Source organism: Rhinopithecus bieti, unplaced genomic scaffold (genome assembly GCF_001698545.2).
Source record: "Rhinopithecus bieti isolate Rb0 unplaced genomic scaffold, ASM169854v2 scaffold_6946, whole genome shotgun sequence".
Lineage (NCBI taxonomy): Eukaryota > Metazoa > Chordata > Mammalia > Primates > Cercopithecidae > Rhinopithecus > Rhinopithecus bieti.
The window spans coordinates 950,447-973,124 of NW_016805697.1; the positions used below are offsets into that span (position 1 = coordinate 950,447).

The 22,678-nt window shown below is 38.9% G+C and overlaps 1 protein-coding gene across 1 annotated transcript in view; it reads right to left on the minus strand.

The window, feature by feature from the left end:
- GREB1L (GREB1 like retinoic acid receptor coactivator) overlaps positions 1 to 21,192 on the minus strand; it is a 167,926-nt gene extending 146,734 nt beyond the window's left edge. The window contains exons 1-4 of the mRNA XM_017873530.1: positions 20,927 to 21,192; positions 18,612 to 18,721; positions 3,032 to 3,197; positions 2,309 to 2,506 (exon numbers count right to left, since the gene is read on the minus strand). Of these exons, the coding sequence (XP_017729019.1) occupies positions 2,309 to 2,506; positions 3,032 to 3,188 (355 nt within the window). The 5' untranslated portion in view covers positions 3,189 to 3,197; positions 18,612 to 18,721; positions 20,927 to 21,192. The remainder of the gene's footprint in view (positions 1 to 2,308; positions 2,507 to 3,031; positions 3,198 to 18,611; positions 18,722 to 20,926) is intronic.
- Between the last annotated feature and the right edge of the window lie 1,486 nt (positions 21,193 to 22,678).

Sequence of the window (22,678 nt, forward strand, 5' to 3'; positions counted from 1 at the left end):
GGCATGGTGGCAGACGCCTGTAGTCCCAGCTACTCAGGAGGCTGGGGCAGGAGAATGGCGTGAACCCGGGAGGTGGAGCTTGCAGTGAGCCGAGATCACACCACTGCACTCCAGCCTGGGCGACAGAGCAAGCCTCCGTCAAAAAAAAAAAAAAAAGAGCTACTGGCCGGGCACAGTGGTTCACGCCTGTAATCACAACACTTTAGGAGCCAAGGAGGGTGGATCATGAGGTCACGAGCTCAAGACCAGCCTGGTCAAGATGGTGAAACCCCGTCTGTACTAAAAATACAAAAATTAGCCAGGTGTGGTGGTGGGCACCTGTTATCCCAGCAACTTGGGAGGCTGAGGCAGAGAACTGCTTGAACCCGGGAGGTGGAGGCTGCGGTGAGGTGAGGTCGTGCCACTGCACTCCACCCTGGGCCACAGAGTGAGACTCCGTCTCCAAAAAAAAAAAAAAAAAAAGCTGTCTATGCCTTCCCCCAAGGTGAATTAAAAGGGGAAAAAAATGGACAAATGGACATTAATCATAAGAACTGAAAGTAGCTGATATAGGAATCTAAGTGTAGGACTAGTGTTTTTGAATTGTCTTGGAATCTAAATCTTGAACTTGAGTGAGACGGTTAAAAAAACATTGCACCTCCTTTATGTTTAAAATAATATTACCCTTCCCATATACTCTCATTTTTTCATGTTCTAAAGTTTAAGAAATACTGGCTATCTCTAGATCACTGAGTTTATTATACCTTGGTGGGTAGTAAACAGCTCTCCATACCTGCTTATAAATAACACCAGTGCCAGATACCCTGCAAGGCAAACTAAAAACATACCTAGGGCACAGGAAAAATGGAAACCTCTCTCCCATTTTTTGGTATAAAATTAGATATTTGAAAATTATCCTCTAAAGATTTTACTCTATGTAACTCTCACACATAAGATTCTCAATGGGAATCCAACAACGTTTTAAGCACTATTTCACCTTCCAGTTTGTTACCTGATAAACGAGTTGACAGCTCAATTAAATAAAAGGCATGAAGATGGATGTAAAGCAAGTAAGATGAAACATAATGCTAGTCACCTCCTACACCTTCACAGGCTTAAAAGCCTGTATTATGTCAATAATGAATAAATCCATATATATTTATTAAGTTTGAGCAATCATAAACAAATTCATAAGGAATAATGTGCTACAGGCAGGGCCGTAGTACTAATCGCTAGAGGCCATCTTTAGTGAATTGGGCACGTAGAAGCTCCCAGGAGAATTACTCAGGTTTCCTCATCTCCTAGGTAGGGGATTTTGACTCCTTTACTGTTTATCACATTGTCCAAAAAAAAAAAAAAGTCAAGAGAAAATAAAACTCCCAAGCAGGGCTTTTTGGCTTTCCATATTTGAACCTCTAGTTTTTCTCTAATTATTTGCACTTTAAGCTTTGTAAGAGGAATGTTCTGAAATTATATCCCTTTTCTTCTCTTTCCATTTCCCCTACTCCAAAACGTTCATGCACTGAAATCATCCTAGGTCCAAGTCATTCTGGGTGGAAGAACAATACTCTGGCTAATCTGGACAAAGTATTATTCATGAATTAATTAGGCTGGGATGGTCAGAAAATAGCACAGTAAACTATTAAATGGAGGGAAGAGTGTAATTTAAGTTATGATATCACCAAAACCATGAAATACTGGAAATGCTTTATACTAGGATTTTCTTACAAAATATGAAGGCTTGGTGGAAGAGGAGGTTGACCTTAATAAAAAGGGATTATCAAAATATACACATTTTAATCCTCTATAAATTTTTACATTTATAATATGTATAAAATATTTTAATCATGTATATTGGATAAGTGTTCAAAATAAATGTAAAAAGTAAATATGAAATATCTAATATCTCTCTGATTGTCTGCAGGGCAGGGGTGGAATAGAAAGAAGTATGAAGAGGGAACACTAAAAAATGTCCTAAAATAGTAGCATTCTTGTAGAAAGTACTTGGAATACTGGAAAAGCCTTGACCTGGCTTTGCAAAGGCAGGTCAAGAATTGCAAAGGCAATTCTAAACAGACCATCTCAGGAAAGTCAACAACTGTGAATTTCAGTCTCTTTATCTATAAGATGAGATGATAATACTTGTCTTTCTTACAGACATCTGTTGTGAAGTCACAGGAGATAATGTGAATGAGAGCATAATCATTTCTCATTCCTCTCTATGCCATAATTACTAGTTTCCAGCCTTGAGCACCACATGTAATAATTAGAAATATGTCAGACAATATTAGAGAGAAAATAGCAAAAAGAAAACAAAACTGAAACCCACCATCTGTAGTGCAAGATCCTTCCGGGGCAGGTTTTTGTGAATAGGGAATTGGTGGACTGTTTGAATCAGACATTTCTTCATCGTCTTCATCGTCTTCCATTTCATTAACTGTTAGATTGTTAGAAAAATCCAGACTTCCATTTTGAGTGTAGCGATTTACCAAATCTTTGTCCAGATCCTCCACCTTGGGTTTGACATCTGGGTAAACAAATAAATCATAGCAGATTTAACAAAAAGATACTTATGGAAAAATGCACAGTTCTGAAAGACATAATTGAAGAAAAGAAGTCTAGCATTTTCTAACATTTAGCCAATTTATCTCAGAGGTCCCAGGATTTGGAATCCCCACTTCTAAAACAAGAATCCCACTTTTTAAACAAGGAGTCCAGTGACCGGGCGCGGTGGCTCACTCCTGTAATCCCAGCACTTTGGGAGGCTGAGGCAGGCAGATCACGAGGTCAGGAGTTCAAGACCAGCCTGACCAACATGGTGAAACCCTGTCTCTAATAAAAATACAAAAAAATTAGTCATGCCTGGTGGCGTGTGCCTGTAGTCCCAGCTACTCAGGAGCCTGAGGCAGGAGAATTGCTTGAACCCAGGAGGCGGAGGTTGCGGTGAGCCAAGATCACGCCACTGCACTCCAGCCTGGGCGACAGATGGAGATTCTATCTAAAGAAAAAAAAAAAGAAAGAATCCAGAAATACGTGTGATTGAGAAACTTACCTGCAGATGAGAAAGGATGCTGGTCAGGGTCCAGGTATAGCTGGGAAAAAATTGGCCGCGGTACCACACTACTACATCTGAGGGAGGCTTCTATGGAGTTGTGGAGCGCTTCCTCAAATCGAGCAGATTTCAGTTGCCCAGCATATGAATTCCCCATGATCTACACCTACCCATCCCCAACAAAAAGAAGAAAGGATAAAATCGATATAATTAGAGGTTCTATGTCTCAAAGCACAGGTAGAGCTAATATAAACTATGTCCATACATCTTGTTAAGATGTGAAATATATGCATTACCCAGATATCTTAAGACAGCTTGTGTAAGTTACCTGTTATCATATCACATGTGCTTTTTGTCTTCACAGCCCAAGCCCAACTCAAAAAGCCCCTTTAAGGGATTTTGTATCTATAACAGTAATAAATGCTTAAGTCAAGGCTCTCCAACCAGTAAATCAAGACTGACCTGTCAATCATGAATCCCAACCTGGTTAACAATGTGGCCATATCACCTTTATAGGCTACTATAACTCCCTAGAAACTCTATCAGTGGTTTCAGAGTAAGTAATGAATTTTTTCTTTACAAATATCTATTACTCTAGATGGGGGAAAAAGCCTCTCTTCTGGAAAAAAAATGAAAGCTTTATGGTTATGTATTTAATTAAATTTCTGAAAGCAAGACTTGAGCCTTTTCAACTCAAATAATTCATTTATGTATTACTAGTATTTGAAAACCTCTGTGGTTTCTTTTGCTTCATCTGAAGTACAATCTTATTTGGGACGCTTCAAGAAAGTATATAGCACAAAGCTTTGAAGCCATGACCTTTACTTCTCATCACTAATATTTATATAGTACTATAGTACTTGCTGGTTATAAAAATTTCCATGTATAGGCTGGGCATAGTGGCTCACGCCTGTAATCCTAGCACTTTGGGAGGCCGCAGTGGGTGGATCATGAGGTCAGGAGATTGAGACCAGCCTGGCTAACATGGTGAAACCCCGTCTCTACTAAAAATACAAAAATTAGCCAGGCATGGTGGCATGTGCCTGTAGTCCCAGCTACTCAGGAAGATGAGGCAGGAGAATCGCTTGAACCCGGGAGGCGGAGGTTGCAGTGAGCCAAGATTGTGCCACTGAACTCCAGCCTGGATGACAAGAGCGAAACTGTCCAAAAAAAAAAAAAAAAAAAATCCATTTAAAACAATAACAACAACAACAATTTACTGGGTGCTAATTAGTGGCTAGACTAATGAGACTCAAAGGGTCCTGGGGTGGGGGTAGGGGGGGCAAGACCCTACCCTTTCAATGGTCCATGAAGTCAGAACTATTTTTTTATTTTATTTTATTTTTTTGAGACACAGTGTCTCTCACTCTATTACCCAGGCTGGAGTGCAGTGGCACAATCTTGTCTCACTGCAATCTCCGCCTCCCAGGTTCAAGCAACTCTCCTCAGCCTCCCAAGTAGCTGGGACTACAGGCACACGGCAGCACACCAGGCTAATTTTCATATTTTTACTAGAGATGCAGTTTCCCCATGTTGGCCAGGCTGGTCTTGAACTCCTGACCTCAAGTGATCCACCTGCCTGGGCTTCCCAAAGTGCTGGGATTATAGGCATGAGCCACCACACCAAGCCAAAACTATTTCAAACTATTTAAACAAATTTTTTTTTGTTCAAAGTAGGTAGGTAAGACTTGTAGGCGCTGGTTCAGCTGTTCAACAGTGCTCTCAAGAACAGAGCTCTTCCTGTCATTCTGCTCCATCACCCTGAATGTGTGGACTTTTACTCTCGATCTTGTCCCCAAATAGCTGTGACAAACCAGGCATCATGTCTACATTCCAAATAATCAAAAGGGCAAAAGGCCTTCTTTTTAGAAACCTTGGTCTTTTTATTTGGAATGGAATGCCACTTCCCAGCAAACTTTTCCTTGAATCTCTGGCTAGAAATGGGTCAGCTGTCCATTCCTGAGCATATCATCAAACTATTACTTGGATATTATTTGTCTTTTTCACTCTGATTCACTCATACAGGTACGTGGAATTTTCCAGAATCTGCAGGATGTGAGATATTGCAACAGGTTGAATGCAGAAGCACATAAGCTACTCACTAACTTGTCTTTGGAAAATACAATTATTTTTCATAAAATATGCTATCTATGTTTATATATAGTGGGGTTTTATTATAATTTCTAAAAGTAATATATTTGTAAAAATGTTCAGTTTTAATTTTTAATAAACAAAAACTCTATGGGGTCCTCAATAATCTTTTTTTTTTTTTTTTTTTTTTTTTTTTTTTTTTTGAGATGGAGTCTCACTCTGTCGCCTAGTCTGGAGTGCAGTGGTGCAGTCTCAGTTTACTGCAATCTCTGTCGCCTGGGTTCAAGCAATTCTCCTGCCTCAGCCTCCCGAGTAGCTGGGATTACAGGCACCTGCCACTGTGCCTGGCTAATTATTGTATTTTTAGTAGAGATGGGGTTTCACCATCTCGGCCAGGCTGGTCTTGAACTCCTGACCTTGTGATCCACCTGCCTCGGCCAAAGTGCTGTGATTACAGGTGTGAGCCACCACGCCTGGTCAATAATCTTTAACAGTATAAATGGGTACTAATACTAACAGTCTGAGAACTATTGGGCTAGATAGTCTACTAAGCACTTTATTAAAATGGTTGTATTTAATCCTCAGTATTCTGAAGAAGGTATGACTTCTTTCCACTTCACAGATTAAAAAACAAAACCAAAAACCAAAACCTGAAGACACGAAGTGACCAGTTCACTACCATTCAACTAGTAAGGGATACAGCCAGGACTCAGGATCCAGCCATGTGATGACAAAGCCTGCACTCTTACTGTACAGCCTCACCTTGGATAAATCTCATTTCAAGACAGGTAATTCTGAGAATATCTCAGGCCCCCCTCTATCAAAGAGAAGGATAGAATTTAAAATTTATCTGGAATGCCAACTCTAACTCCCTGGAGAGAGTCCCTGGAGGACTGGTTGAGAAGAACCCTGAGGATGCATCTGTGTTCATCAGGAAAGGGTGCCAACACCCAGTGTGCCCACTCACGAGCAGAGAAGAGGTGATGCATGGGAATCCACAACTCTATCTCAAGTTTCCCAGACTCACACACTAAAGCTCTATGGAAGATATTGGTGCCCTGAGCTACTTTTACATAGCAAACAAGACTTCTGATATGATTCCTGGTGGCAGTGAGTAGTATGCACTGATTTCCATCAGAGTGGCTGGGTTTGTCAAAGTTTTATTAGAGATTCCTATGATCTGGAGAAAAAGCCGGGGTCCTATTTTGGCAACTTTTCTCATATAGGTAATAAAACCAAAATGCCATGATTTTAAATTATCAGGTTTCTTTTTAACAAAAAGCTTATACTCAAAATGTACAATACCCAATTACAAATTGTATATGCATATAAAATACCCAATTAAAAGATGAAGAAATAGAAGAAAATCAACAAAGTCTGTCACTGAAATGTTCCTGAAACACCAAGCTTTAGACCAGGCTCCTAAGACTCCCCACCAATACAACACAAACATTAAAATTTTTTTTTTTTTTGAGACAGAGTCTTGCTTTGTCGCCCAGGCTGGAGTGCAGTGGCATGATCTCCGCTCACTGAAAGCTCTGCCTCCCGGGTTCCCGCCATTCTCCTGCCTCAGCCTCCCGAGTAGCTGGGACTGCAGGTGCCTGCCACCACGCCCAGCTAATTTTATTTTTGTATTTTTAGTAGAGACGGGGTTTCACTATGTTGGCCAGGAAAAAAAAAAAAAAAAAGACAGAAAGTCACCTTGTAGTTTCCACTATATACTTATGTATTGTATGTATCTGGCTGACATCAAGTTTATAAAACTCCATTACATTGCCTTTCCATATTTTTTATTGTAAAATTACAAAAGGACAAACTATATTAAATATTTTGTCATAGCACTACAGACCTCTGAGATACTAACAAGCACTTCCGTGACTTTGAGAAAATGTCTAAGAAAAGGACAGTAAAAAATATGAGCAAGTCTTTCTGCATTACTAATTAATTGCTCAAAATGCAGACTGGATCAACTACAAACCACCATAACATTGTGGTTTGCAGCCTTTCTGCTCTATCCTTTCCCCTTTTTCCACAGAAAGAAAAATTGCAGAATGGGGATGTGGGTAAAATAGGTAGCCTCTATCTTCGGTGACTTTAGGAAGGGGGGCTAGAGACGTTGGAAGAAAAAAAAAAATAGTAGCTTGGGAAATAACTGCCTGCTAATGCTTCCACGCCTCTCCTCAATTCTCTTTTGCCTTTTGAAAATGGAAGAGTAGCAATGCACTCTGAGGGACAGTACTCCTTAATCTGTATGTTTTCATTTCCTTTTTGTGAAATGTTTCATAGTTAATAATTACTTTAGGCCGGGCGCGGTGGCTCAAGCCTGTAATCCCAGCACTTTGGGAGGCCGAGACGGGTGAATCACGAGGTCAGGAGATCGAGACCATCCAGACTAACACGGTGAAACCCCGTCTCTACTAAAAAATACAAAAAAAACTAGCCAGGTGAGGTGGTGGGCGCCTGTAGTCCCAGCTACTCCGGAGGCTGAGGCAGGAGAATGGCGTGAACCCGGGAGGCGGAGCTTGCAGTGAGCTGAGATCCGGCCACTGCACGCCAGCCTGGGCGACAGAGAGAGACTCCGTCTCAAAAAAAAAAAAAAAAAAATTACTCTATTATTAAAACTGTACTTCTATAGTATTTATTAAGTATATAGCAGAGAGGCCGGGTGCAGTGGCTCAGATCTGTAATTCCAGCACTTCGGGAGGCCAAGGTGGGCAGATCACCTGAGGTCAGGAGCGTGAGACCAGCCTGGCCAACATTGCAAAATCCCGTCTCTACTACAAACACAAAAAATAGCCAGGCATGGTAGCAGGCGCCTGTAATCCCAGGTACTAGGAAGACTGAGGCAGGAGGATCACTTGAACCCTGGAGTAGAGGTTGCAGTGAGCTGAGATCACGCCACTGCACTCCAGCCTGGGCAACAAAAGCAAAACTCTGTCTCAAAGAAAATTTTAAAAAGTATACAGCAGAGAGAGAGAGAAATGCCCTCCTCAGTGATAAAATTTTCCCTTAACTCTCAAATACTTTTTACAATTAAAGCATTGATTTCAGAATACATAGTCGGACTTGTAGTTAAAGTTGTATGTGAAGCACGTGTTACAATGGCAGGCATTACTGGCAGTTAATATAATAGTAGCTGTTGTTATTATTACTAGTAGTAGTGACGGTGGTGGTGGTGGTGGTGGTGGTGGTGGTGGTGATGGTGGTGGTGGTAGTTATTGTCAAAAAATGTGAAAGAAAGCATCCCTTCAACAATTGCAAGAGTAGCATGGAGAGCTTACTAAGTGCCGAGCAAGCACTATTATTACTCACATTTTCAAGATAACTGAGGCTTAGAGAAGTTAAGGAACTTGCCTAAGATCAGTCTACAAGGAAATAGGTAAGACAGGGTAGAACCAAATCAGTTTGGCTCAGAGGCAGCTCTCTTAGGTGATATCTTTAACACTCAGACCATTAAGCTACTAAACCACTGACCAAGATGGCCCAGTTGGGTAAATGGATACTCCGTAATGTACTACAAAATTGCCGACCGCCAAAGAAAAAAATCAGAAAAGAAAATGTTTGTTTGCTGATGTGGCCTCATCTCTATATATAACAGTTGCAAAACAGGCTGGAAAGGAAATTTTAACTTAAGATATGAGCCTAAGAGTCACAAAGCCAAATAACAATTTTAAAAATCACAACAAAATAACCCTACCTCTCTATTAAAAAACTCCTCACATCAGGGCCAGGCGCAATGGCTGACGCCTGTAATCCCACACTTTGGGAGGCTGAGGTGGGCAAATCACAAGGTCAGAAGTTCGAAACCAGCCTGGCCAAGATGGTGAAACCCGTCTCTACTAAAAATACAAAAATTAGCCCAACATGGTAGTGGGCACTTGTAATCCCAGCTACTTGAGAGACTGAGGCAAAAGAATCTCTTGAACCCAGGAGGTGGAGGTTGCAGTGAGCCAAGATCGTGCCCCTGCATTCCAGCCTGGGCAACAGAGTGAGACTCTGTCTCAAAAACAAAACAAAACAAAACAAAAAACCTCCTAACATCAAAAATTATCCAAGATTGGTGGCGCGTGCCTGTAGTCTCAGCTACTCGGGAGGCTGAGGTGGGAGAACTGCTTGAGCCCAGGAAGTCGAGGCTGTAGTGAGCCATGATCATGACACTGTACTCCAGCCTGGCTGATAAAATGAGACCCTGTGTGGAAAAAAAAAAGGAAAAGAAGAAGAAAAAAAGTTCCCCTTTTGACTAAGTATAAATATATTTTCAAGTACTACACTTGCAGTTTTGATAAAAGTTTCTTTTAATACCAACTATCTGGAACAAATAAACATTAATTTTAAAACTATTTTACAAAGGAAATGACAAAGAACAAGAAAACTGATTTTAAAAGATCATGTACAAGCTAAAAGAAAAAGAACTGAATCTAAAACACTAATTTGAGGTTGTGTGATTTTAACAGCAAAGTAAGCTGTAGTACAGGTAGATGGGGATGTACCTATTCTAAGTAATAACTCATTTTTAAAAAAGTTTTAAAATAAGTATTTCTAAGCTTTGTCTACTGAAAAATCTGAAAAGCAATGACATTCAATTACTATTAATAAGCACTTTCTATACTCTGATTGTAGTGGCCTAATGCCTTCCACACTGAAAGCAATCAAGATTTTTTCAAGGTATGACCAGTTCCAAGTCTGGGGCAGGGAATATGCAAGATGAGCCTCAAACATCTGAACAAGAAAGCAAAGGTTATCAAGAACTAATAAGGCCGGGTGCAGTGGCTCTCACTTGTAATCCCAGCAATTTGGGATGCCAAGGCAGGCAGATGGCTTGAGTCCAGGAGTTTGAGACCAGCCTGGGCAACATGATGAAACCCTGTCTCTACAAAAACAAAAATTAACTGGGCATGTGGTGGTGTGTGCCTGTGGTCCCAGCTACTCGGGAAGCTGAGGCATGAGAATTCTTTGAGCCTGAGAGGTGGAGGCTGCAGTGAACTGTGATTGTGGATTGTGCCACTGCACTTCAGCCTGGGTGAAAAAAAAAAAAAAAAAAAAAGAACTAATGAAACATGTTAAAAGACATAGGAGACTACTTGAAGAGCTCCCATAGGCTAAAGATTAGAGAAACCAAACATAAAAGAGAATAGATCCAACTGACTGAAGCATATTTAAAATATAAACATTCACAAATTAATTTTGCTACTAAAGGAGAAAAAGAGCTCCTTTTGGAAAGACAAAAACAGAGTACTACAAGCAGAAAAGAAAAGAGCATTTATTCTGCTCTTTCTGTACTTCCAAGTAACCAAATAGTCCTGATTATTGAGAGTTTGCATTTTTTCAAAAGAAGAATTCCAGCTAAAAAATGGTCAAAGAGGCCAAGCACAGTGGCTCACGCTTGTAATCCCAGCACTTTGGGAGGCCGAGGCGGGTGCATCATGAGGTCAGGAGATCAAGACCATCCTGGCTAACACGGTGAAACTCCGTCGGTACCAAAAATAACAAAAAATTAGCTAGACATGGTGGCAGGCACCTGCAGTCCCAACTACTCGGGAGGCTGAGGCAGGAGAATCGCATGAACCTGGGACACAGAAGTTGCAGTGAGCCAAGATAGCACCACCGCACTCCAGCCTGGGTGACAAGGGCAAAACTCTGTCTCAAAAAAAAAAAAAAAAAAAGGAGGGGGGCAAGGAATGACAGAATTATAAAATTACCACTTTGTAACCCCTAATGCAAAATTCACGCAGGCAATGGTAGTAAGTGAAACCATGAGATAGAAGGTTGATGGGGAACTTTATAATGGAGAGATCACGCTCTCACCTCCTGAACCCACTGGATGAGCTTAGCATCACTAAAAGTGAGGCAGTGAGATGCTGCGCGCCTTCTCAGTGGGGACGATATGAAGCACACTCACCATCTAGGAAGCATTCCTGCCAAAGGGTGTCAAGAATTTAGTCATCCCCTAGAACGGGGGTGTCCAATCTTTTGCCTTCCCTGGACCACACTGGAAGAAGAAGAAATGCCTTGGGCCACACATAAAATACACTAACACTAACAATAGCTGATGAGCTAAAAAACAAACAAAACAAAGAAAGAAAGAAAAAGCAAAAAAAAACTCATCATTTTTTGTTGTTGTTTTGGTGTGATCTTGGCTCACTGCAACCTCCACCTCCCGGGTTCAAGTGATTCTCCTGCCTCAGCCTCCCAACTAGCTGGGATTACAGGCGCCCGCCACCATGCTCAGCTAATTTTGTATTTTTAGTTGAGACGGGGTTGCTCCATATCGGTCAGGCTGGTCTTGAACTCCAGACCTCTGGTTATGCACCTGCCTCGGCCTCCCAAAGTGCTGGGATTACAGGCATGAGCCACTGCACCTGGCAAAAATCTCATCATGTTTTAAGAAAGTTTACAAATTTGTGTTGGGTCGCATTCAAAGCCATCTTGTGCCACACTGGAAGAACTGTTCTGAGACACACATAAAATACACTAACGATAGCTGATGAGCTAAAAAACAAAACAAAAAAAATTTCAACAAAATCTCATGTGTCAAGCATAGTACTAAAAAGACAAATCTGGGGCCGGGCGCGGTGGCTCATGCCTGTAATCCCAGCACTTTGGGAGGGTGAGGCAGGTGAATCACAAGGTCAGGAGTTCAAGACCAGCCTGGTCAAGATGGTGAAACCCCGTCTCTACTAAAAATACAAAAATTAGCCTGGCGGGGTGGCGGGCGCCTGTAATCCCAGCTACTCAGGAGACTGAGGCAGAGAACTGCCTGAACCCGGGAGGCGGAGGTTGCAGTGAGCCGAGATCATGCCACTGAACTCCAGCCTGGACAACAGAGCGAGACTCTGTCTCAAAAAAAAAAAAAGACAAATTTGTATAACTTCCTAGTGTTCTATTACTTTTTCCTTTACAGATGTCACTTTCTAAATTTTTAACAATTATTCACTCAGCATTTATAGATTTTCTACTGTCATAGGGATTAATTATATTGACTCAGGAGTTCAATGACCTTAATTCAAATCCTGTACCCACCTATTCCTAGTATGATACTGGGCAAATTGTTCAATCTTTCATCTATAAAATGGAGATAGTACTTTCAATTTCATAGATTTTTGTGAAAACACAAGAGATTTTACATACAGTAATAATTTTTTTTTTTTTTTTTTTTTGAGATGGAGTCTCGCTCTGTCACCCAGTCTGGAGTGCAGTGGCGCCGTCTCAGCTCACTGAAACCTCTGCCTTCTGGGTTCATGCCATTCTCCTGCCTCAGCCTCCTGAGTAGCTGGGACTACAGGCGCCTGCCACGACACCGGCTAATTTTTTATGTATTTTTAGTAGAGACGGGGTTTCACCGTGTTAGCCAGGATGGTCTCCATCTCCTGACCTTGTGATCCGCCGACCTCGGCCACCCAAAGTGCTGGGATTACAGGCGTGAGTCACCGCGCCTGGCCATAAATTTGTAGAATAATCCCTGGCACAGGAAAAAAAAAGTGCAGAAAATGTTGGTAGTCATAGTAGCGCCTTTTTTTTTTTTTTTTTTTTTTTGAGATGGAGTCTCGCACTGTCGCCCAGGCTGGAGTGCAGTGGCACAATCTCGGCTCACTGCCAGCTCTGCCTCCCAGGTTCACGCCATTCTCCTGCCTCAGCCTCCCGAGTAGCTGGGACTACAGGCACCGCCACCACGCCCAGCTAGTTTTTTTGTATTTTTTAGTAGAGACGGGGTTTCACCATGTAAGCCAGGCCTGCCTCGGCCTCCCAAAGTGCTGGGATTACAGGCATAAGCCACCACGCCCGGCCAGCAGCGACTATTTTTAAATTAAAAAAAAAAAGTATCATTATGCCACACTGAGGATATGAAGAAAAATAAGATGCATTCTTTCCTTTACAGAAGTTGGGCACTACAGTAGATTCTGGGGCCTTGTTTCTAGGAATAAATAATGTAAAAGTTCCAAAGGCTGCTCTTTGGCACTATATACAATTTATTTATTAAGAAATTGTACAATCGGCCGGGCACAGTGGCTCAAGCCTGTAATCCCAGCACTTTGGGAGGCCGAGACGGGCGATCACGAGGTCACAAGATCAAGACCATCCTGGCTAACACGGTAAAACCCCGTCTCTACTAAAAAAAAAAATACAAAAAACTAGCCGGGCGAGGTGGCGGGCGCCTGTAGTCCCAGCTACTCGGGAGGCTGAGGCAGGAGAATGGCTGGAACCCGGGAGGCGGAGCTTGCAGTGAGCTGAGATATGGCCACTGCACTCCAGCCTGGGCCACAGAATGAGACTCCCTCTCAAAAAGAAAAGAAAAGAAAAGAAATTGTACAATCATATATACAACTCACGAGATGACCTTTGACACCAAGAACAGCACTGCCCAACAGAATTTTCTAAGATAATGAAAATGTTCATATTCTGGACTGTCTAGTATGGTAGCCACTAGCCACAAGTGACAGTTGAACACTTAAAATGTGGCCAGTGTGACTAAGGAACTAAAATTTCAATTGTATTTTATTGTAATTAATTTTTTTTTTTTTGACACAGAGTCTTACTCTGTTGCCCAGGCTGGAGTGCAGTGGCATGATCTCAGCTCACTGCAACCTCCACCTCAGGGGCTCAAGCGATTCTCCTTGCATCATGCCTCAGCCTTCCAAGTACCTGAGATTAGAGGCATGTGCCACGTGCCCAGGTAATTTTCATATTTTTTGTAGAGATGGGATTTCACTATGCTGGCAAGGCTGGTCTCGAAACCTTGGCCTCAAGCAATCCACCCGCCTCAGCCTCCCAAAGTGTGGAATTACAGGCGTGAGCCATTGCGCCCAGCTGTAATTAATTTAAATAGCTACACATGACTAGTAGCTGTCATACTGAACAGTACAACTCTAGAGTATGTACAATGATTGAGAGATAAAAGATTTCTTAAGTTCTAAGAGGCCTGGCTGTGTCCCTACTGATGTGATCTTGAACAAGTCCCCTAACCTCTCTCAAGCTCAATTTCTTCATCTGTAAAATGATTGTATAGGATAGATTATGACTGTCTCTTACAGTGACAAAACTCTTTGTATAAGAAAATTATTTGTTACTGTATTTCTGCTTACATGCTCTTTCTCTATTAAAAATATTGCCTGATGAGAGGGAATAACGTATGACTCTTAGACAAGTAAACCAAACACACTGCCTGTGTTTTCAGTCTCAAATCCAAAATATTAAACAATTATATATTCTTGTTCTCTCTCTTTTGTGCTCTCTGAGCATTTATTTATTCTTTTAAATTGATATTTGTCACTCTCCATTATAGTTAGTTTGGTCTAGTATCTGTCTAACTTCCCCCAGTAGATGGTGAGTTTTGGGGGACATATATTTTGTTTAATGCTGGAACTGAGTAACAAAAAAATGAATAAATTGAGCTTTTGTGTCTTATCCAATTATATATTAAACAGGTCTGAAGACGTATCTCTTCCCAAGCACATTCCATAAAAGCACAAAGCTAACCATGCATTCAAAACAGAAGTGTTTTATTTCATTTTTATTCATCCTTCTTGCTGAGAATGTTTAGAAAGTGCAAACAGATTAAAAGACAAAAATTTTAAACTCCTTTAATAGTTTTGTACATTTAAATTTGGACAAATTTATTTTTTCTTTTCTTTTGTGTTTTTTTTTTGTTGTTGTTGTTGTTGTTTTGTTTTGTTTTTGTTTTGTTTTTTGAGGTGGAGTCTCGCTCTGCTGCCTAGGCTGGAGTGTAGTGGTGCAATCATGGCTCACTGCAACCTCCGCCTGCTGGGTTCAAGCGATTCTCCTGCCTCAGCCTCCTGAGTAGTTGGAATTACAGGCGCGTGCTACCACGCTCAGCTAATTTTTGTATTTATTTAGTAGAGAGAGGGTTTCACCATGTTGGCCAGGCTGGAAGAATTTCTTTTGATGGTTTGTAAAGTCAAAAATATTTTAGGTATTCAAATAAAACCCAACCCTAGTAACTTAATCCTAAAATTTACCCTTTTTACCAATATACTTACAGATATGCAATATATATTAAATTGTTTTAGAAATAGTTATTGTACTATGCCAACTAATTTCATAATAATGATAAAAAACTATCATGATTACAACGCTATTTTTCCTTTGTAACAAAGAAGTACAAGTTACCACTGGAAATCTTTACTTTCTTCCTTGAAATGCCAGAAATTCTTCTGTAAAATAAACACCTCTTGTCAAGACTCTCTGGAACTAGTATAATTACCAGAGGCAATCCTTGTGTAAGATCAAAGAAGCAAAACAATAATAGGCAACGTGTGACCTCTACCATGTCACCAGAGACCAATTTTTCAACAGGGAGAACAGTCAATAATCCAGAACAGAAAACATTAAATAACAAGAAATGCTTCCAACGTGTGGCTCACCACATCTTTCAACGCTGTCACATTCAGAGTTCAGAGTCTCTATGGTTTCTGAAAACAAACTTCTGGGGATTTATCACAACAATCATTAAAATCTGCATAAAACACCAGAGGCAAAAAACAACTTGCCAATTTCCCAAATGCAGAGTAGAATTTCAAAAGATACTACAATAATTTTCTAAATTTCATCTGATGCTTTAAATAGTGGGAAGGGCACAGATAACTAAATATTTTCCACCTCACACTCAACTAATTTCTCTTATTTACCCAGCCCCATTTAATTATCCCAAAGAAGTTGTCTGCAAAGTTGGCTATGAACATTAGCCAGATAAATATAACTAGTAATAATAACATATTAAATACTTCTCCGGGTTGTTTTTTTGGCTTTGTTTTGTTTTTGATAATGGTGGATCACTAAACCCAGAAAGAGGGTCTCTTGTGTAATATATTTGAGTGACTAGGCATTACAAGGGTACAAAGAGGGGTAAATAAATTCGCAAAGTAATTACAGTAAAACAGAAGTACGTTTAAAATTGACTTCTAAAAAGCACTGCAAATCAAATTGTGCCTTAGAATTGGCAAAACTTGATGGTTTTTCTTAAATACTATTGCCAAATAGCTGTCTTTTTTCAAAATCAGATGTGAATTAGGGGCTGAACAAATGTATTTGAATTATTTAACCTGCAAAGCACACATTCTGCTGGTAATTCAGAGAGTAAGTAATAAAAGAGGGAGACTTTGCTTGAAAGAAAAAGCACTGTAAATTCAAAGCACCCATGAACATTCTGTTTTTTTTTTTTAAACATTCTTTTATGATTTCTTGCTACCTCCATCTTTCCACTCTGTCATCTGCTCCTGTCTTTCCATCTTCTTAGCTTATTAACATTGCTAATCGTATTTGTCAGTTTTGCCACAATTTTCAGGTTACTTAAACAGCTGTGGGTTTTCTCTAGGCAATTATCAGTCACTATACTTAGGTTTCTAAATTAGTTGTTGAAAGGTGCTTTAACCTTGAGAAAATAGAAAAAGAGCAGACTACGTGCTAAGCCTCACATTTATGTATATGTTTAACACAAGTGATTATCAAAAATTCAAAAGAAGTCACACACAATTAGTAGATATTGTAAATTTATTAATTAGCAAGGCCTATTATATTCCTTATCATTTTATCTTTCTTTCCTTATTATATACATTGTAATATATGCTTTCTCTATATATATGTGTATAGATTGGAATATAAAAGATAGTATATAAACTGGAATATCAAAATACTGCCAAATTCCTCTAACAGTCTCCTTTCACAACCTGTCAGGTGGCTAATACCTTTTAAAGGTATCCACAATCACATAAGCGGTCTCTTGAGGCCATGAGTTGTGGTAAAGAGAGCTTTTACAACATGCAGATTTTTCCCTTCTCCATTTCCCTTCAGAGAGAAAACTCCTTATTGTATTGCTTTTCTTATTCTCTATTTGTGACTCTGACACTGATTTTCTTCTTGACCACATTCAGGAAGAACCACAAGGTTGAAGGTTATTTGTCAACTGACAGCCTTTTCTATCAACTATCGACAACTAAATAAAAAAGTCTGAATTCCGGAAACATACTTCATGTGCCACCCATTTTCCTCATAAGTTAAAATAAATTCAAAGATTACTTCTTAGAGTGAACAAGTTTTGGTGTTTTTAAAGGTTTAATAATAATACCTTGTCTGCAGATTAGGCCAAAAGCTTGTAGAATGAGTTTTAAATTAATGTAAGTTCCTGGATTACCTCTCCCCCCTCCACCCTCCCTCACTCCCCACCCGCTACCACTTTCTGCTCCAAGGAAAGAAAAAGGTGATATTTCAACAGTGCAAAATTCTTCCTGAGAGAGAAACACTAAAATGATGAACATTTTGAAAAGCAAAGTACACTTCAAACTCCAACTGTTCTTTCAGACCTATATTGACTCTTATAGACATTGCCAACATTTGGTAAGGATTATCCTTCCATTAGACAAAAGCGAGCATTCCTTAGATAAATCAGGAGTTTTTGCCATGAGACTCATAAAACCTTTTCACAACACAGATTTTCAAGAGAATCCTTTAAGGTTTAGGAGGCTGCTCCTTTTACTAAGTAACAAAATACACCCCATGGTGTCTCACTGACCCCACTCAGCTGTCCTTTGACCTCCTCAATTGTTGCGGCCTAACTCCAGGGTCCACAGAATGTGCCTCCCATATCAAAAAGGCTAATGTTGCTTCCTCCTAGCACCTGGTGAAACAAAATGCAACAGTTCTCTTTCTTCTGCCTCCTCCGCTCCCTCTCTGACCATTTTCCAGATGTTCCAGGCCCAAATGTTAAGCCCATCCTGGGTTTCAGTATCTGCGTGGTCAACATGAAGAAACAAACAGGGACCAGGCTGAAGTGGCAATGACCCTCTTGTTCTTTTTGGCCTCAAAAGGATACAACGTGTTATAAAAGAGGAAAAGATCTTTGGCCTCTCTTGGAAATGCCAGGCTATTTAAGCACATTGTAACTTCCAAAAGGAGAGAAACAGTCTTAGGATATGCCCCTTCTGAAAGATAGGGGTTACCTAAACAGTAGCCTTAAATTCTCAGTTCTAAGCAAGCATCTGATTTTCTTTGTTGGGGGGTGGGGAACATCACCTTTTTCCTTTTCTAAATTAAAAGCCTCCTAAAATAGAAAAAAAAAAAAACCTTTATAGAATCTTTAGAACATACATCTCAGGATAGTGTTACATAAGACGAATATGTGCAGTCAATAGGGATAATCTGGATATTTCTGCTGAAGCCTATAATCTAGAAGTCTCATTTATTAGACAATTTGAAGGATAAAATCATAATCAACAAAAGGGAATAAAGAACTGAATTCTTATTGTCTTAATTTAGGTATATAGGAAATACAGAGGCTGTTGTAGAGAAAGAACTCACTGCAGAAGCTTTCTGGTATGAGATAAGGGGACGGGGGAGGGGAGAGGAAAGCAGGGAAGGAGAGGAGCTCTTACTCACTTTCAGGAGCAAACATAGTAGTTTTACTTAAATTTTAAATACAACTTCCTAAAACAATTTGATCTTGAAAAATTGGGAAGGGGCATATATAATTGTACAATACCTTGGTTTATTTAATAACATTTTTGAATCACAGTCATGATTAAGTTGGGCAGTCAACACTTCAGGGAGTCTGTTGCCTAGATTTTAACTTGTTTAAAGCTTTTTGTGCACCTGCAAAACATAAAAAATAAAAAAAATACATATAAAGACATGAGTTAATTTCCAAATACATATTATATAATAATCTAAATATTTATAATTCTCTGAAAATCACACTTAGAAATTATCAAAGTCTACACTTTACAACTCCATATACATTATAATGAGCAAATATACAGATACTCCACCTTTCTCAATAGTCTCAAAATAATGACTCCTAATTATATATACTCAAGGATAATTTCTGTTGTTCTTATGATTTCCCCCACTAAAAGTAAGTTGAATAAGTCTGTCAAGTCTGCATTTGTGGCAGATGTTACTGTAATATCAAAAGCCAACAGATGACTTTTAGGAATGGGTTAGGTGGAAGATAATTTTCTTACCTAAGGAATTTAAGAGTAATAATCTCTGATACTCAGGCCAAATTTATCTACTCAAAGAACTATCAAAAATGTAAAACATAATTAATATTGATTGAATAATTTCCAATAAGAAAGCCTGCAAAAAGAAAAAGAGCTATTGTTTCCTACCCTTCTGAGTAGCGTATTCCTAGAAGATATTAAACTAAATAATTATAATTGCATATAATTGGTTGAAAATTATAGTACGCATATTTATCTCTCCTCTAAATAGATTATGGTCAATATAAACTACTACATGGGAAAATAGGAAATATAGCTGTAAAACATAAAGTGAAATGAAAGCTACCTGTCATTGATTTTTATAGATAACACAGAAGCATTTCTAGTCCTTTGTTATTACGTTTAAAAAGAAAACAAAAGAGGATTTTCCTAAGAAATAAACTAACTTCAATATGAATATTTATAGAACTAAAATATTTGAAGTAAAATTAACTTATGTTGTCCAAAATTTTTTTTTATTTTACTTTTCTCTTATGCCAACTTGAAAGAAAGAAAAAAAAATTTTAGATTTTTTGAATAAAAATATTTATCTTACCTCTTACTGTCAGAAGAAGGTCTTCAGGCAAAATAATAATTAAAATGGAATGTCTAGTTTTCAAACTCACATATATCCCCCCCGCCCACACATAAATAGACATCTTTTCCTAAGTCAGCAGGAGCCTTGCTACCTACATCCAAACCCAAGATTACCCCATATGGTCAACAAGGTCAAACTGCATTACTGCCAATGAAACCATATTACTCCAAAAGGACCCTAATGATTTCAAAAAAAAAAAAAAAAAAACAAAAAAAAAAAAAAAAAAAAAAAAAAAAAAAAAAAAAAAGTCAGTAATCTAATTCCAGTAGCTTCAGAGTCTAAAATTGCTAATTTTTGGCCACGTGCTGCACACTTCACCTGTTAGTAATGACATTTTTGTATTTTCTTCTAATTACACTCAAAGCTAAGACCTTTGGCCCTGGGCCACAGACCCCTATTCAGGCTGCACACATTCTCTTAAACGACCTGATCCTTTGTTGTCACTCTTACTCTTTCATCTATTATTTACACCCATAGAGAAGGAAGATACTCAACCATTTGTATAGCTTAAAGCTTCTAATCATCTTAATTTCTTTGCCTTTCAACCTATGGTCTTTTTCATAGACAAATGCCAAGAAGTTTGACAAAATCATTTTTTTTTTTTTCAATCATATTGCCCCCTCTTCTCCTTTCTTATTCCCTGGCCAACCTCCTTCCTGTTCCTTGTCTCTCACAGGAGGGACTTTGTATTAGCCAGGATTTACAAATTTTGACCTTCACCAACAAAATGTATTTCTAAATACAATACAAATCTCCAACTTGTTCTGACAGATCAATAACAATTATATTTCTTTTTTTGACCAAAGAACCCCTTAAGTTGAAGTTTACTGAAAATAACTTAAAATCTGTCCCCAGCCTCCCAAAAGCCTGAGCATAGAATTTTCAGAATTCCTCTACAAAAGTGCCAAAAAGCATTTAGTAAACAATATTAGTTTTGTGGCCAAAACTTTTCATTTTAATGTCTGTGCTTGGTCACTTGTTTACAAAAGAAAATTTAGAAAAAAAGAGGAAAGAAAGAAAAAAGAGAAAATAAAACAAAATTTTAAGCTTAGATTTTAATTTAAACTTTAAAACACTGAAAAGACTACTAATTCTCCAAACAGCAAAATCCTCACATAATATATTCTGTATCATTATGATTATTTCCCAACATTTTACCAAGGTTAAAAAATATATATTCAAACACATTTTGCAAATCCAAAGCATGGAATTGTTTACCATGATGCAGATGTCTCCCTCAGATCAGGAAAGCCAAAAGATTCTGATTTCCAAGATGTTTATAAAATGACATCTGATCCATCTTTGCTCTCTTCCTCTATTGCTCAGCTTACTCTTGATTTCTAACAGTGTTTCCTTGTTGTCTGTCCCCTCTGCAGACCCTGAAACCCCTTGACTTTTCTTATTTTCACCATTTGCTTCAACCAGCAGTTCACTGGAGACCCATCCATCTTGTAATGCCTAAAGTGACAGATGCTCTCAGGAACGACCACACTGCTGAGTGAACAAAAGATAACATCACCTCCAGGAACTCCAGAGAGAAATACAACTGCAAGCTTAAGACAGGGGCTGACTTGACAGACATTGGACCATAAACCTCTTCTAAGCAAAAAAGAAAACAATTGCCACACACACAAAAAAAATCTGACACAATCAAAGGCAGAAAAGAGTGATTATTTGTGGATTGCCTTTTCACTCTGTAACTCACTTTTCCCCACCCAGTGCTTTTATATTGGGGCAATTCACTCACCAATAGGCAAGAGGAGTTCTTGTGTGTGTTTGAGGGTGGGGGCAGGCAGGGGAGCCTTTCTCAAGCATCTTCTTTTATTCATCAATATTCAAAGTGAATTTCATTCACAAGTGTTTCAGGAGATCTAAGTCTACCACACAGCATTCTTAAGCCTGACTATCTTGTTTGCATATAGCAATATCTGGACTCAGAAATGCTGACTCGGTTCTACTGCGGTGAAAGGCACATGCATGCTTGCAAATTAAAAACACATTAGAAATTAAAAAGCAACCTGTGACAATGTCAACAATATGTGCAGCACATTTGAAAAAGCTCACCATTCATTCATCAGACAATCTCCAACTTGGGTTAAAAAGACATTTTACAAGAGGATTCTGGGAAGGGCTGCAGAGCTCTTTTCTAACAAAGGAAAGGTCATATTAACATCTCCCAGCAACAAACTAATGACAGGGAAGCTGTAGATGCAGGAGACTCTGCTTGATGCCATCTAGGTTCTAGGACTTTCCTTGTGGCTGTTGTTTAAAACATCTTATTTAAAACCATCAGACAGCAATAGGAAGTAAATAGAACTCTAACATTCAGATAAATTCAGTGAAGGGAAAATTTCAAAGAACATAAAAACAAAAACTAACCTGGAGGTCAATTAAGAACATCATGTGGTCAATGCCAATTATGGAGATTAACAACCCGTTTTTATAATAGATATCGAGCAACACAGGAAAACCTCTGTTGGAGCTAAATACATTATTTTTCTCAAAAGGGAAAATGATACAAATATTTATGTTACATCTAAAGTAGAAAGCCAAAACGCTTAAGAAAATTTCCATCAACAGTATTTCTAAGAAGAAATCTAAATACTTATGGCATTTCTTTAATAAAAATATTTTTTCTCTAAAATTTTTGTACACAAAGCCTTTATGCTACAATCATTTTTCTCTGGCGTTTCTAATGACCCCCCCCCTCCCCCCTTTCCAAAAAAAAAAACAAATTTTAAAGTATATTTTGTCTCCTGTGATTGAATTACTTGTAGGGAGAAGGTTAAAAAAAATTTCAACTTATATAAATCAACATATCAGTTATTTAAACATTTTTATGTCTCTCTTCTTTCCTCAAACACTTCAATGTATCTTTCATAAATAACGTAGTATAATGTTTCATAATCTCAGAATTTTCTGTTTTTTTTTTAAGGCTGGCAAAGCAGAATACATACAAAATAAAAAAAT